The 12,540-nt window shown below is 38.7% G+C and overlaps 2 protein-coding genes across 7 annotated transcripts in view; one reads left to right on the top strand and one right to left on the bottom strand.

Annotated features, from left to right (window-relative positions):
* Positions 1–12,540, top strand: part of PRUNE2 (prune homolog 2) — a 270,779-nt gene that overhangs the window by 244,354 nt on the left and 13,885 nt on the right. Inside the window, 4 exon segments of the mRNA XM_021065057.1 lie at positions 813–899; positions 7,781–7,879; positions 11,400–11,435; positions 11,976–12,014. Coding sequence (XP_020920716.1) covers positions 813–899; positions 7,781–7,879; positions 11,400–11,435; positions 11,976–12,014 — 261 coding nt within the window.
* GCNT1 (glucosaminyl (N-acetyl) transferase 1, core 2) overlaps positions 2,035–12,540 on the bottom strand; it is a 173,815-nt gene continuing 163,309 nt past the window's right edge. For 3 of the 6 annotated variants that reach the window (XR_002336467.1, XR_001306503.2, XR_002336476.1), the window contains 3 exons: positions 11,885–11,988; positions 9,641–9,743; positions 8,226–8,426 (listed from right to left, as the gene is read on the bottom strand). The gene's annotated coding sequence lies outside the window, so the exon portion shown is untranslated. Of the gene's footprint in view, positions 2,603–8,225; positions 8,427–9,640; positions 9,744–11,884; positions 11,989–12,540 lie in introns of those variants that run through there. The other 3 variants (XR_002336468.1, XR_002336469.1, XR_001306502.2) reach the window with 2 other exon arrangements.

Here is a 12,540-nt window from a genome sequence, read left to right as displayed (position 1 = left end):
CATCCTTTTGCCACATGGAGGTGCAATTTGAGCTGAAAAACCAAAGTATCTGGGAGTCGTTATTGATATCACGTGACCTTGCTGATGTTTTTATGCACTAGGACGATTGTGACTTAGGCAACCCTTGTTCTCTTATTTCAACATTCACTGTTAATTCTGGCCCATGGGGGGACCTTTCTGTACTCTTTCCTCAAGCTACATCACTTCTGTCCATGCTGGTTTTATTAGAACAAAACACGTGGTCGCCATCTATAGGAGAATGGCCATAATAAGCATAGAGGTTTATGATGTCTACCATATGTGTGGCTTCCCCTCAGATGTGAGTGTCCTGTTATAGTAACTAAAATCTATTTCACCATCCAAATGTACACAAGTAGCATTGCTAATGCTGAGAAATATGTCTGAATATCAAAAACATTAAAATGATAATCTGTAGGTCATATAACCACATAATAGACTGTTACTATTTTCATTATACAGAAGAAACCAAGGCTCAGGTGAATTGGCTGAGTTGCTAGTAAAGAGCGTATTCATTTCAGACTGATAAAGATAATGGTGACAAAAATGAAAAGCATCATTAAACAAAAATATTCCAGGTCAGTTATAGATTTATGCACTCTAAGAATGTAGTATTCTATTTTATATTTATTCTATGGAGAAGTAAGATTTGAATCATGCAAATTTCAAATTATATCTTAAAAGGCATTCTTTTTATTAATCATGGCATTCTATACCTTCATACCAGATAACAGTAATTTATATAGAACTCCCTATTATTATATATGTAATTGTTTTTTCTCTTTTCAAAATAGGTTGCGGAAGAATTTAAAATCATTCATCATTGTTCATCCATCTTGGTTCATCAGAACAATCCTTGCAGTTACACGACCTTTTATAAGGTATGCTTGATATTGCAGTAGAATTAATACTACTTTAATTATAAAAATATGCATTCATTGTCCTCTAAACAATAATTCATAAACCAGCAGAGTATTTAGAAAAACATGTTTTACTTCTCCCTTTTCTGGAAATCTATTTTGGACCACCCAGCAAGAGACTCTGATTATGAGTGAGCAAATAAATAAATAAATAAAGGGGAGTTGCCGTCGTGGTGCAGCAGAACTGAATCTGACTAGTAACCATGAGGTTGCGGGTTTGATCCTTGGCCTTGCTCAGTGGGTTAAGGATCCCATGTTGCTGTGGCTGTGGTGCAGGCCAGCAGCTACAGCTCCAATCTGACCACCAGCCTGGGAATCTCCATAGGTCGAGGGTGCGGCCCTAAAAAGCAACAACAACAACAACAAAAGTGACCATATTTTCATAGTGAGTATTTTCTCCCCATAATTATAAATCATGACGTCTGTATTGGTTGCTGTAAACATTGAAGATGAAATAGTGAGGTTTCCAAGTCATATTACAAAAAGGCATAGATAGTACTTTTAAAGTAGTATGGTATTTCGTAGAGAATCAAAGAGGTAGAGTAACATGCACTGGAAAATAAAGACAAACTAAGGACAGAAAAAGAAGCCGTGCCTTGTTTAATTGTTCTGTTTCTTCTGAAGAAATATCATGAAGGTCAGCAAAGTTAGGTATAGAGTCTGAGCATCCATTTTGAGAGATTTGTTTTGATCATCTGTGAGGCTTCTTGGTTTAAATTCAGTTCAAATTGGTAAATATTTGTTCATGGTCTATTTTGTGTTAGATACTATATAACCTTAAATTTTGTAAGTGAAAAGATATGCCTTATATACATTATTGTATATATTTACCAGTGAAAAGAACAGTATGTATTTTCTAGAGAGCTTTAAATAGGATAGAATAGGGAGGGGCAACATAGGCGCGTGGGATTAAGAGGTACAAACCATTACGTATAAAATAAGCTACAAGGATATATTGTACAGCACAAAGAATATAGCTAGTATTTTATAACTTGAAATAGAGTGTAGTCTATAGAGAGATTGAATTACTATATTGTATGCTTGAAACTAATATAATTGTGAATCAACTGTACTTCAATTAACATGTGTATGTGTGTTTAGAATAATGTCTTGCCTAACATCAGGACAAAAATTGGATAAATTGAAATTTTTCTTTCTCAGAGTTACTGAATCGCTAAGAAAAATTCTAATCACTTCTGGGGGAAAAATTACAAGTTTAAATCCTTTCTCTTTTTTTACGTACATTTTACAGTACCTCCAAAGTCTACCTTTTTGTTCCATGTTCACTTAGATTTATTTCATTCTCATTTCCTACTTCCAACAATTGAGTAGTGTTGCCGAAACTCAGCTTCTGTTCACTGGTGCAGAATAGAAACACAGAGTTTGGAGTGAAGTAGAAAAGAATAGCTTTCTTGTTTTGCCAGGCCACGGGGGCCACAGCAAATAGTGCTGTCAAAACTGTTCTGCCCAGGATGGGGATAGTGAGGAGTCTTATAGTGTTGTAGGAGCAGGGCTGGATCAGCTTGTGGACATTCTTCTGATTGGTTGGTGGTGAGGTAACTGGAAATTAGCATCATCCACATTCTGGTTCCAACTGGTCTGGGGTCTCTGCACTTATGGGCATCAGGCAGTTAACTCCTTCCACCTGGTAGGGATTTCGATATCTGCAAAAAAGCTCGAGACATGGCTCAGAATATTATCTATAGCACTTGAGGAAGAACTAAATAGCCTTAATTTTGTTGAATGGCTAAACTATTATTATTTTGTCTTGCTTGACTGTTTTCCTCTTTTTCTATATTTTCCCATTTCTCTAATTAAATTTATTCTTTGACCAAAGTTCTATAGACAAAAGGCAGGCAGAGCACATGGGTGGTCTATTCTGGGAAGGTCCCACAGGCTCCTGCTTAGTTACAGTAGCAGGATTCAACTTAGTTTTCCTCTGGCAGAGATTAGCTCTTTACCATACTGTGTTAAATTACTTTTAAAAATAATATGAACTTTTAAGATATACAAAAAGCCACTTATTTTAATAACAGTGGAAAATGCTTTGATAGGGCGGGGGTAAGAGTCAACATACAATGAACAGCTTATGCAAACTTTAATGGCTGAAAAAGCAACATTAGAACTGATAGTGTTTCATTAATGTTTGTTTAATAATTCAACTTTCATGATTATAAAACAGATGTTTCCTCTTGATATTTTTATGGTAAGAATTTTTAAAAATTATTTACTTTATATTTCTTTTTTTAAACGATTTTTATTTTTCCTATTATAGTTGATTTACAATGTTCTGTCAATTTCTTTTTTTTTTTTTTTTGCTTTTTAGGGCCGTGCCCATGGCATATGGAGGTTCCCAGGCTAGGGGTCTAATCAGAGGTGTAGCCGATAGCCTACACCACAGCCACAGCAGCGTGGGATCTGAGCCGTGTCTGCAACCTACACCACAGCTCACGGCAATGCTGGATCCTTAACCCACTGATCGAGGCCGGGAATCAAACCTGCATCCTCATGGTTGCTAGTTGGATTTGTTAACCACTGAGCCACTGTGGGAACTCCTGTTCTGTCAATTTTTGCTGTACAACAAAGTGACTCAGTCGTACATACACAAACACACACACATATATATATATACACATTCTTTTTCTCACATTTTTCTCCATCATGTTCCATGACAAGTGACTAGATGTAGTTAACTATGCTATACAGCAGGATATCATTGCTTATCCATTCCAAATGTAATAGTTTGATTCTTCAAACCCCAAACTCCCAGTCCATCCCACTCCCTCTTCCCCTTGGCAACCACAAGTCTGTTCTTCATGACCATGAGTTTGTTTCTTTTCTGTAGAAATGTTCGTTTGTGCCATACATTAGATTCCAAATGTGAGTGATATATGGTATTTGTCTTTCTCTTTCTGACTTACTTCACTTAGTATGAGAGTCTCTAGTTCTATCCATGTTGCTGCAAATGGCATTATTTTGTTGTTTTTATGGCTGAATAGTATTCCATTGTGTATATGTACCACATCTCTCTCTTTTTTTTTTTTTTTTTTTGTCTTTTTTGCTATTTCTTGGGCCGCTGCCGCGGCATATGGAGGTTCCCAGGCTAGGGGTCGAATCGGAGATGTAGCCACCGGCCTACGCCAGAGCCACAGCAACGCGGGATCCGAGCCGCGTCTGCAACCTACACCACAGCTCACGGCAACGCCGGATCATTAACCCACTGAGCAAGGGCAGGGACCGAACCCGCAACCTCATGGTTCCTAGTCGGATTCGTTAACCACTGCGCCACTACAGGAACACCTGTGTACCACATTCATCTGTCAGTGGACATTTAGGTTGGTTCCATGTCTTGGCTATTGTGAATTGTGCTGAAATGAACATAGGGGTACATTATCTTTTTATTAAAAAATGAGTATACTTCAACATTATTTATTGGAGGAAGTTTCCAAGATTATAACAATGATAACAAAATAATAAAATTATAGCAAGTAGTGCTGTGGTAAATCACATAAAATAATGGCTTATATTTATTGAGTGCTTACATGCTATTTTGTTTAACCCTAATGACAGTCCCCTGAAGGAAGTCTGCCTCCTTTTTCTGTTATATAGGGGAAAACCTGTGAGGTCAAATAAATTGTCTAAAGCAGGATCCAGCAAATCCATTCTGTAAAGGATCGGATATTAGATATTTTAAATGTTGTAGGCCATATGGTCTCAATCACAACTACTCAACTCTGTCATGGTAGGGCAAAAGCAGCCATAGGCAATGTGTAAATAAATATGTGTGGCTATGTTCCAGTACAACTTGATTTATAAACACTGAAGTGGAATTTTCTGAAATTTTTTACATGTCACAAAATCTTGTTTTGATCATTTTTCAGCCATTTAAAAAAAAATGTAAAAGCATTCTTAGCTCAAGGACTATTTAAAACAGTCATGATCTGGCTTTGGCCCACGAGCCATAGTTTGCCAGCCCCGGGTCTAAGGTAACATAGCTGGTGAACAACAGACTCAGCCTTTGAACCCAATGTCTACCTAATTGTAAAGAACACACATTTTAAGCACATTATATTCTTCAGTTTCATCATGTAGTAAGACCCCCTTGAAAGATCCTCCTGTGAATCAGTGTACAGCAGTGTAACCAATTTTTAGACCTGAGAAAAGTTGGTCACTAAATTATATTATAGGTCTTATCACTGCTAAAGGGTAATTCCTATGATAGAGGTATATGGCAAATTCATTTTTTAAAAAAATTGTGTATTTTTTATTTTTTATTTTATTTTATTTTTATCTTTTTGCTATTTCTTGGGCCGCTCCCGCGGCATATGGAGGTTCCCAGGCTAGGGGTCGAATCGGAGCTGTAGCCACCGGCCTACGCCAGAGCCACAGCAACGCGGGATCCGAGCCGCATCTGCAACCTACACCATAGCTCACGGCAGCACCGGATCGTTAACCCACTGAGCAAGGGCAGGGACCGAACCCACAACCTCATGGTTCCTAGTCGGATTCGTTAACCACTGCGCCACGACGGGAACTCCAAAATTGTGTATTTTTTAAATTGAAATATAGTTAATTTTAGATATTATGTTTTTTGTATAAAACAAAGTGATTTAGATAATATATATCTTCTTATATACATTATATTTTTCATTATGGTTTATTTTGAGATATTGAATACAGTTCCCTGGGCTATGTACAGTCCTTGTTGTTTATGTTATATATAGTAGTCTATATTTGCTAATCCAGTTCTCTTTAATTTATCTCTCCCCCCTCAAATTTATTTTTTTTTAATGAATTGTGTCTAGCATTGGGTTGGGTGCTAGAGGCTGAGAAATTAGTGAATTGCTATCCTTAAGGAGCTCACAGCCTGGCAGCTGACAGAGACAGACTAGTAAACAGCTGTAATACAGGGTACAGAGGAAGCATGAAAAGGGGGAGCTTAGAACTCAAGGTAAGGGTAAGTTTTAAGGTAACAGGTGGAACGTGAATACTAGGAGTCAAATCAAGAGAGGCTTTCCAGAAGAATGAGCCCTCAAGGTGAGTTTTGAAGAACTGATGGGATTGGCTAGGTAAAACCAGGTAGAGGAAACAGCAGGTACCAACACACCAAGAAGGAGAGAACATGGCATGTTTAGAAAACTATATATTCCAGTGAACCTAACACCAGAGCTGGAGGTTTCCCCCTTGCATGACTTGTCCTCTTATTCCACTCCGTCTTTTATCAAAACCTGAATTTAGTTCAAGAACTCAGAGGAAGGAAGTGGCCTAATGTAGCATAGCATTGGTAGTGTCTGTTCACCCAAGATTTACCAGGAGGACTGAAAATGACCATTCACAGATGAAAGTTTATTCACAAGGTCACAGCCAGTGGCCCAGGGTCAAAACTGCAAGTCAGATGTGAAAGACAGATGTATAAAAAAATCGACCTTGAAAAGACTTCCTATGAGAATGCACAGTAGTTGAGCAGAAGGCAGTACAGTTGGCAGGTAGCTCAGCATCACCCTAGTAGACTGGGGAGGCCGCTCCATTAGAGACCATTCAAAAAAGTCTGATGCTTGATCAGGTTCCCTTTCAAGTAGTAGTTGTTTCTTTCTTTTTTTTTTTCTTTCTTTATTTTTAGAATTAGTTTGCTATTAAACCAACAATACGAAAATGTCTTCTTATAAAATGCCTTCTTAAAAAACTTACAAAAGTTCTAAAAAAATGCCACCTTCTTATAGAACTTACAAAACTTCTTAAAAAATCATTGTAGATCAGACCAAGTTCTTCCTTCCACAATTACTGATTCCTCTTCCCAACCCCCTTTCTTAGAGGCAAATTCCTTTATTAATTTCAGGGGTCTCCTTGCAAGTTGTTTTCTATGCATTTATACACATCTAAAATGATACCACTGAAAAACAACATGGTTAAGTCAACTATACTCCAATAAAATTAAGTTAAAAAATAAAATGACAACATTGAGATGAAAGCTGTTTGTAATTCAAATCCAGTTACTGGAACATGTTCTTTGAACATTGGTCCATCTGGAATGAACTCTCAAAACAAACTCTTTTTATAAACTAAATAAATATTTAAAATAAAACTAAAAAAAAAAAAGAAAATATATCAACCTTGGTAGATTCCGAAAGAAATATTGACAAGATTTTTGTTTGTTAAAGACAAATAAACAAGCAAACAAAGCCAAACAGACCATAAACCAGTGACAATTCAGAGGCTAGGTGATGTGTGGATGAGAGTGTGGACCCTGCAGTCAAGCTGCCCAGCTTTATTTATTTATTTATTTATTTGCTTTTGGGGGCCATACATGTGGCATATGGAAGTTTCCAAGCTAGGGGGGGTCAAATAGGAGTTACAGCTGCTGGCCTATGCTACAGCCACAGCAACTCGGGATTTGAACTACGTCTTCGAACTACACCACAACTCAGGGCAACACCAGATCCTTAACCCACTGAATGAGGCCAGGGATTGAACCTGCATCCTCACGGATACTGGTTGGGTTAGTAACCCACTGAGCCACAACAGGAACTCTCAGGCTGCCCAACTTTAAATTTAGCCTCTGCCACTTAACCTAAGGTGAAACCGGGGCAAGTAACTCCCTGTTTTGAGTTTCCTTATCTTTAAAAAGAGAATACTAATAGTACCTGCTTTGTTAGGCTGTCATAGGAAATGAATTAGTCTATATAAACAAAACAGTATCTGACACAGAGTAACTACCCAAATAATGGAGCCCTTCTTCTTAGTAAGAGTACTGGGGCAAGGTGGTAAGGGTTTTCAGGAAGAATTCGCAGGCTTAGGAGGGGTGAAGGAGCGACTAACATCTTTTTTCTTTTCTTTTTTTTTAGTTCAAAATTCAGCAGTAAAATTAAATATGTCAGTAGCTTATCGGAACTCAGTGGGCTGATCCCAATGGATTGCATCCATATTCCAGAGAGCATCATCAAGTAAGTCCTGGGGGTTTTGAAGATGTGGTAAGAAATATTGCATGTCTGGAGAAGGAGACTGGAAAATAACTCATTTCTGGAATATGGGGAGATGCCATTATCTCCTATTTAAAACAAATAGGAAATATTCTCCAATAAACATATTTCTTTTCTTATAACCCAGAGATAACTGTTCTGTTCTTTCAGATCTTCCTTCACATAATCTTCTCTCACATAATCTTCTATCGATATTACTGAGATTTGCTAATTTTACCCTGAATTTACTACCATTTTGGAGAAAGCATAGATTTAACCTTAATCAGTATATGTGTTACTTGTGCCTCTCATGCCACACAGATACAGTAGATTCTGAGCATAGCATGGATTTCTTTATTGTCTTCTGTAAAACAATTTATCTGCTTGACCCTCGGAAAAGAGAAAAAAATGACCCTTTCTCTGTTTTTTTCTAAGTCCTTTCTCTTCATGATTCCCTTCAGGTGAAAGATAAAGCAGAGTGGTGAGTGGTGTAGTTAGGAATGATTTCTTCATTCAGTACAGGGGGGGAAGCCTGTAGGAAGAAAGCATGGATACTGAAGGTTGCAGAATTATGCTGCAAAAATAATAAGTAAAAAGTTAACTGAACAACTGCTTGGAGCTGGGACTTCAAAACATGATGCTGGAGAATGAACCCTCCTCATTGGTTCACTGTTGCAAAGAACTATTGTTTACTGTCGATCATGTTTTTCTTTCACTCTGTCTGATTCACTCGTTTTCTGTCTGATTAGAATCAGGAGGCATGTAGCCATCAGCTCAGAGAAAGCAGACAAGGATACCCCATTTTTCTCCAAAAAATGGAAAGCAAAATGGACCTCCCGATTTGGGCTTCCAAAAGAATCTCCTCACTTAAAAAAAAACGGGGCGGGGGGGGCCACAAAAACTGGAAGGAAAAGACTATCATTTAATGTGTCTCTACTGCTGGGCATAAGTGCTCTATTTAGATCCTTCATTTAATCCTCACAGTAAACTCCCATTTATAGATAAGGAAGATAACGTAGGAAAGGGAAGTTACTTATGCAGAGTATAAACAGGAACAAGGGAGATGGAATTAGAATTCAAAGCCAAGTCAGTCTGGCAGCAAAATTCCCATGCCCCTTTCTAGCAGCTTTCTTTACCTCCCTTAAAATATCCATCTAAAGTCAAAGCTCAGGAGTAAGCTGCATCTGGCTTTCCTACATCCCAGTATCAGGTGTAAACAGAGGATACTGACTGGGTTTAGAACATTTGCCAGTTGTCTCAGCTGAATCAAGCAGTGTTCATAATTCATAAGTTCCTAATGGTGGCTCTTACCATCACTAGCTTCATAGCATTCCCATAAACTGCACAGCTCTGGCCTGCTGCCTCAAAAAAGGCACCCCATCCTCCATATCCCACTTCTAGTCTTTAAATTAAAAGTACTGGAGTTCCCGTCGTGGTGCAGTGGTTAACGAATCCGACTAGGAACCATGAGGTTGCAGGTTCGATCCCTGGCCTCGCTCAGTGGGTTAATGATCCAGTGTTGCCGTGAGCTGTGGTGTAGGTCACAGATGCGGCTCAGGTCCCGCGTTGCTGTGGCTCTGGTATGGGTTGGCGGCTACAGCTCCAATTAGACCCCTAGCCTGGGAACCTCCATATGCCGCAGAAGCGGCCCAAGAAATGGCAAAAAAAAAAAAAATATATATATATATGTGTGTGTGTGTGTGTGTATTTATATATATATAAATTAAAAAGTACTGGAGCACCCACCTCTTATAGTGCTGTCTCTCTCTGCAAAAGTTGACAAATTCATTCTCTCTTCAAGTGGAAATGAGCACTGGCCACTTTCTAGGTAAATACTGTACCACTTCCCCTGTAGCAGCAGGAAAAAGAAGAGAAGAGACTGAGCTTTGGAGGCTTAGCATTAGATTTGAACCTTCCCACCTTCCTCTCTGAGACTTCAGACAACCTATTAAAAACTCTCTGAATCTCAGCTTCAGCATCCATAACATGAGAAAGGAAGGAACAATTAATTCATGGAAAACTCCTAAGGACTGAATGAAATCAGTGTTCATAAGGTGTTCAGGAAGCCTCCTGGCACAAAGCTGGTAATCCAGAATATTACTTATTATCATTGTATTGCTTTTTTAAAAATTTATTTCAGGCAAGAAATAGCTGTATTAGGATAGGACACTTAACGAGAGATGCAAGCGGGCAGGCAAGGAGGTTCTGCCCCCACCCCACTATGTTGCCTTTAGAGACTCATTATCATATGGGAAAGTTTGATGGAGAACTTAGACATGCCTTAGGTACTTTTCATTCATCTACACCTAGCAGTGTTCAGGGACTCCAGTTTGGGATGTTTCTTCAGGAGGAAGGGTTCCATTTGGAAAGCTTTACCCCTGGAGGAAGAAATTTACAACCATGCCCATCCTCCCCACGTGTCCATGACGTCTCCTGTCTTTCGAAGTCCATCTCCTCTGGATGTCCTTTCTCATTTCTGTAACAGAGACCTTCATTGCCTCATTTTCATACTATGCCATTTTCCTAACTGATAACAAGCCATAGCTCCTTCCTATTACGTAGTAGCATTGAGAGGATCTGATCTCAGCCAGTCCTGAGACCAGTATTCAGCTGGAATGGAGCCTATCATCAAAAGGCTTAACTGAAAGAAAAACAAGCCTGATCTATAATCAGATTTATAGTCATTGATTACAATTCTTGTTATTTGTGGCACTGATGTTCCTACAAATACAAGCACTGAACCATTGCCTCGGAAGAGTATAGGGCTAAGTTTCTTTGAGCACCCAGTCACAACATTTTCATTTACTGATTAACATATAACCTGTTTTCTATGCATTTCGGTTTAAAGATACCACATTTGATCTACATTGTTGGTTCACTAACCTTGAACTCATGACCCACACAATATAACTCACTGATGAAAGCTTACCCATCACACATATATTCTCCCTAAGGCACATCACAGCCTCATGTGCTTAGGAACGCTATATTAGGTACTTAAGCACAATGTTTGGGCAACCTTTTAAATAAAGAAATCGCCAGCAAAAACACAAAAATGAGAAAAATGTGGCAGTACAGAGACTGTAAAAAGGCCATTTGTTTCCAGCATGAGAGCTGAGACGAGAAAGCAGAGCTTCTCCTGGTTCCACCTCAGCTGGGAACCCACACATCAGGTGACTCAAATTTTGGGTCACTCTATAAATGTTCACAAGTGACCATGAAAGTGCCATGGGTGTTGATTTTGAAGTTTGCAACTATGGCTTAGCCAGTAGGTGTATGGCAAACACGCAATGTGCAAATAATGAGGACTGGTTGTATATGATTATAAATTTTAAATCATTGATTATATCTAATAAAAATAAGATTTCTCCCAAGAGGTAATCTGATGAATGTTTGACTAGGCTTTTCCTCTCATGTTTTGACTGTTCTGTAAAACACTGACCTGTCATTTTTTCCCATCTGTCTACTTGTTTTCCTCATTGCATTCGTTTTTTTATCTTGTAAGGTATGATGAAGAGAGAGCTTATAAAAGAAGTGTGAGGTAAAAATCTCCTTATGTACAATTCACGCTGGACCCTCTGTGTGTGTACACCGGTGTCTTTCTCGTAGGTGACCTCAACATGCTGCCAGTGCAAGAGGTCCTGGTACCAGCCCCTTGTAGTATATCATTTCCAGTCTTTGTCTTGTGTGTAAAGCTGTTGAGGTCAACCTAATTTGCAACTGAAACCTACTAAACCAGACAGTCCCTGACTTGGCCCAGGCTGCAAGCTAATTTTAAAGGTACCCGACAATTGCTGTGGATGTTTCAGCTTTATTCAGCCAGCATGTTTCTGCTCTCCTTGCAACTTTTATATCCACCTTCATGAAGGACTTTGCAAAGGAAACAGACATAAACACTGAATGGGAGTTCTTAAAACACCACATTTTATCAAAGGAGTGTGTCTCAGTGCTCCAGAGGTTGGTTTTTAAAAGCACATTTGCTCCACTTACGTTTGGCTCTGCTTTGCTGGGTGACTCTCTCACACTCTGCTTGCTTTTTTTGTTTCGTTTCTTTTCTACACCATAACTTTTGCTCATGCAGACTGGATGAAGAACTGAGGGAAGCATCAGAAGCAGCTAAGTAAGACTTGGTTTCATTCAGCAGCTGGCGTGATGTTGGCTTGCATTTCAGGAATGAATTGAGAAAACCTGCATGCCTGGTGTTTCATTCTTGCATCCAGATAACAGTGCCGCCCTTTAAAAGTTCCCTTTGTCCCATGAGAGATGTAATTTCTGTTATTTATATTACAATCTCTTTGTGCCCACCCCATTACCTTGGTTACCTTGTTTTTACCCCCTTTTTTTTAATATACATGCAATTTTAGGCAGCACACCAAAAAAACATGTCACAGGCATTGCCACATGTATATAACAGCCAGAAGATTACTTAGCTATATTGAGGCAACAACACCTCACAAATTCATACTAGTGCAAAGAAATGATGGCAAGTTAAAATTTGTAATATTTATGTAGAACTAACATCATGAATTTTCAAGATTTTTTTAAAAATGCCTTATTTAGGAGTTCCTGTTGTGGCTCAGCAGTAACAAAGTGGACTAATATTGATGGTGCGGGATTAATCCCTGGCCTTGCTCAGCGGGTTAAAG

This window comes from Sus scrofa, chromosome 1 (assembly GCF_000003025.6).
Source record: "Sus scrofa isolate TJ Tabasco breed Duroc chromosome 1, Sscrofa11.1, whole genome shotgun sequence".
Lineage (NCBI taxonomy): Eukaryota > Metazoa > Chordata > Mammalia > Artiodactyla > Suidae > Sus > Sus scrofa.
The sequence above is the reverse complement of the archived record's forward strand: the minus strand, read 5'-3'. Positions and strand labels throughout refer to the sequence as shown.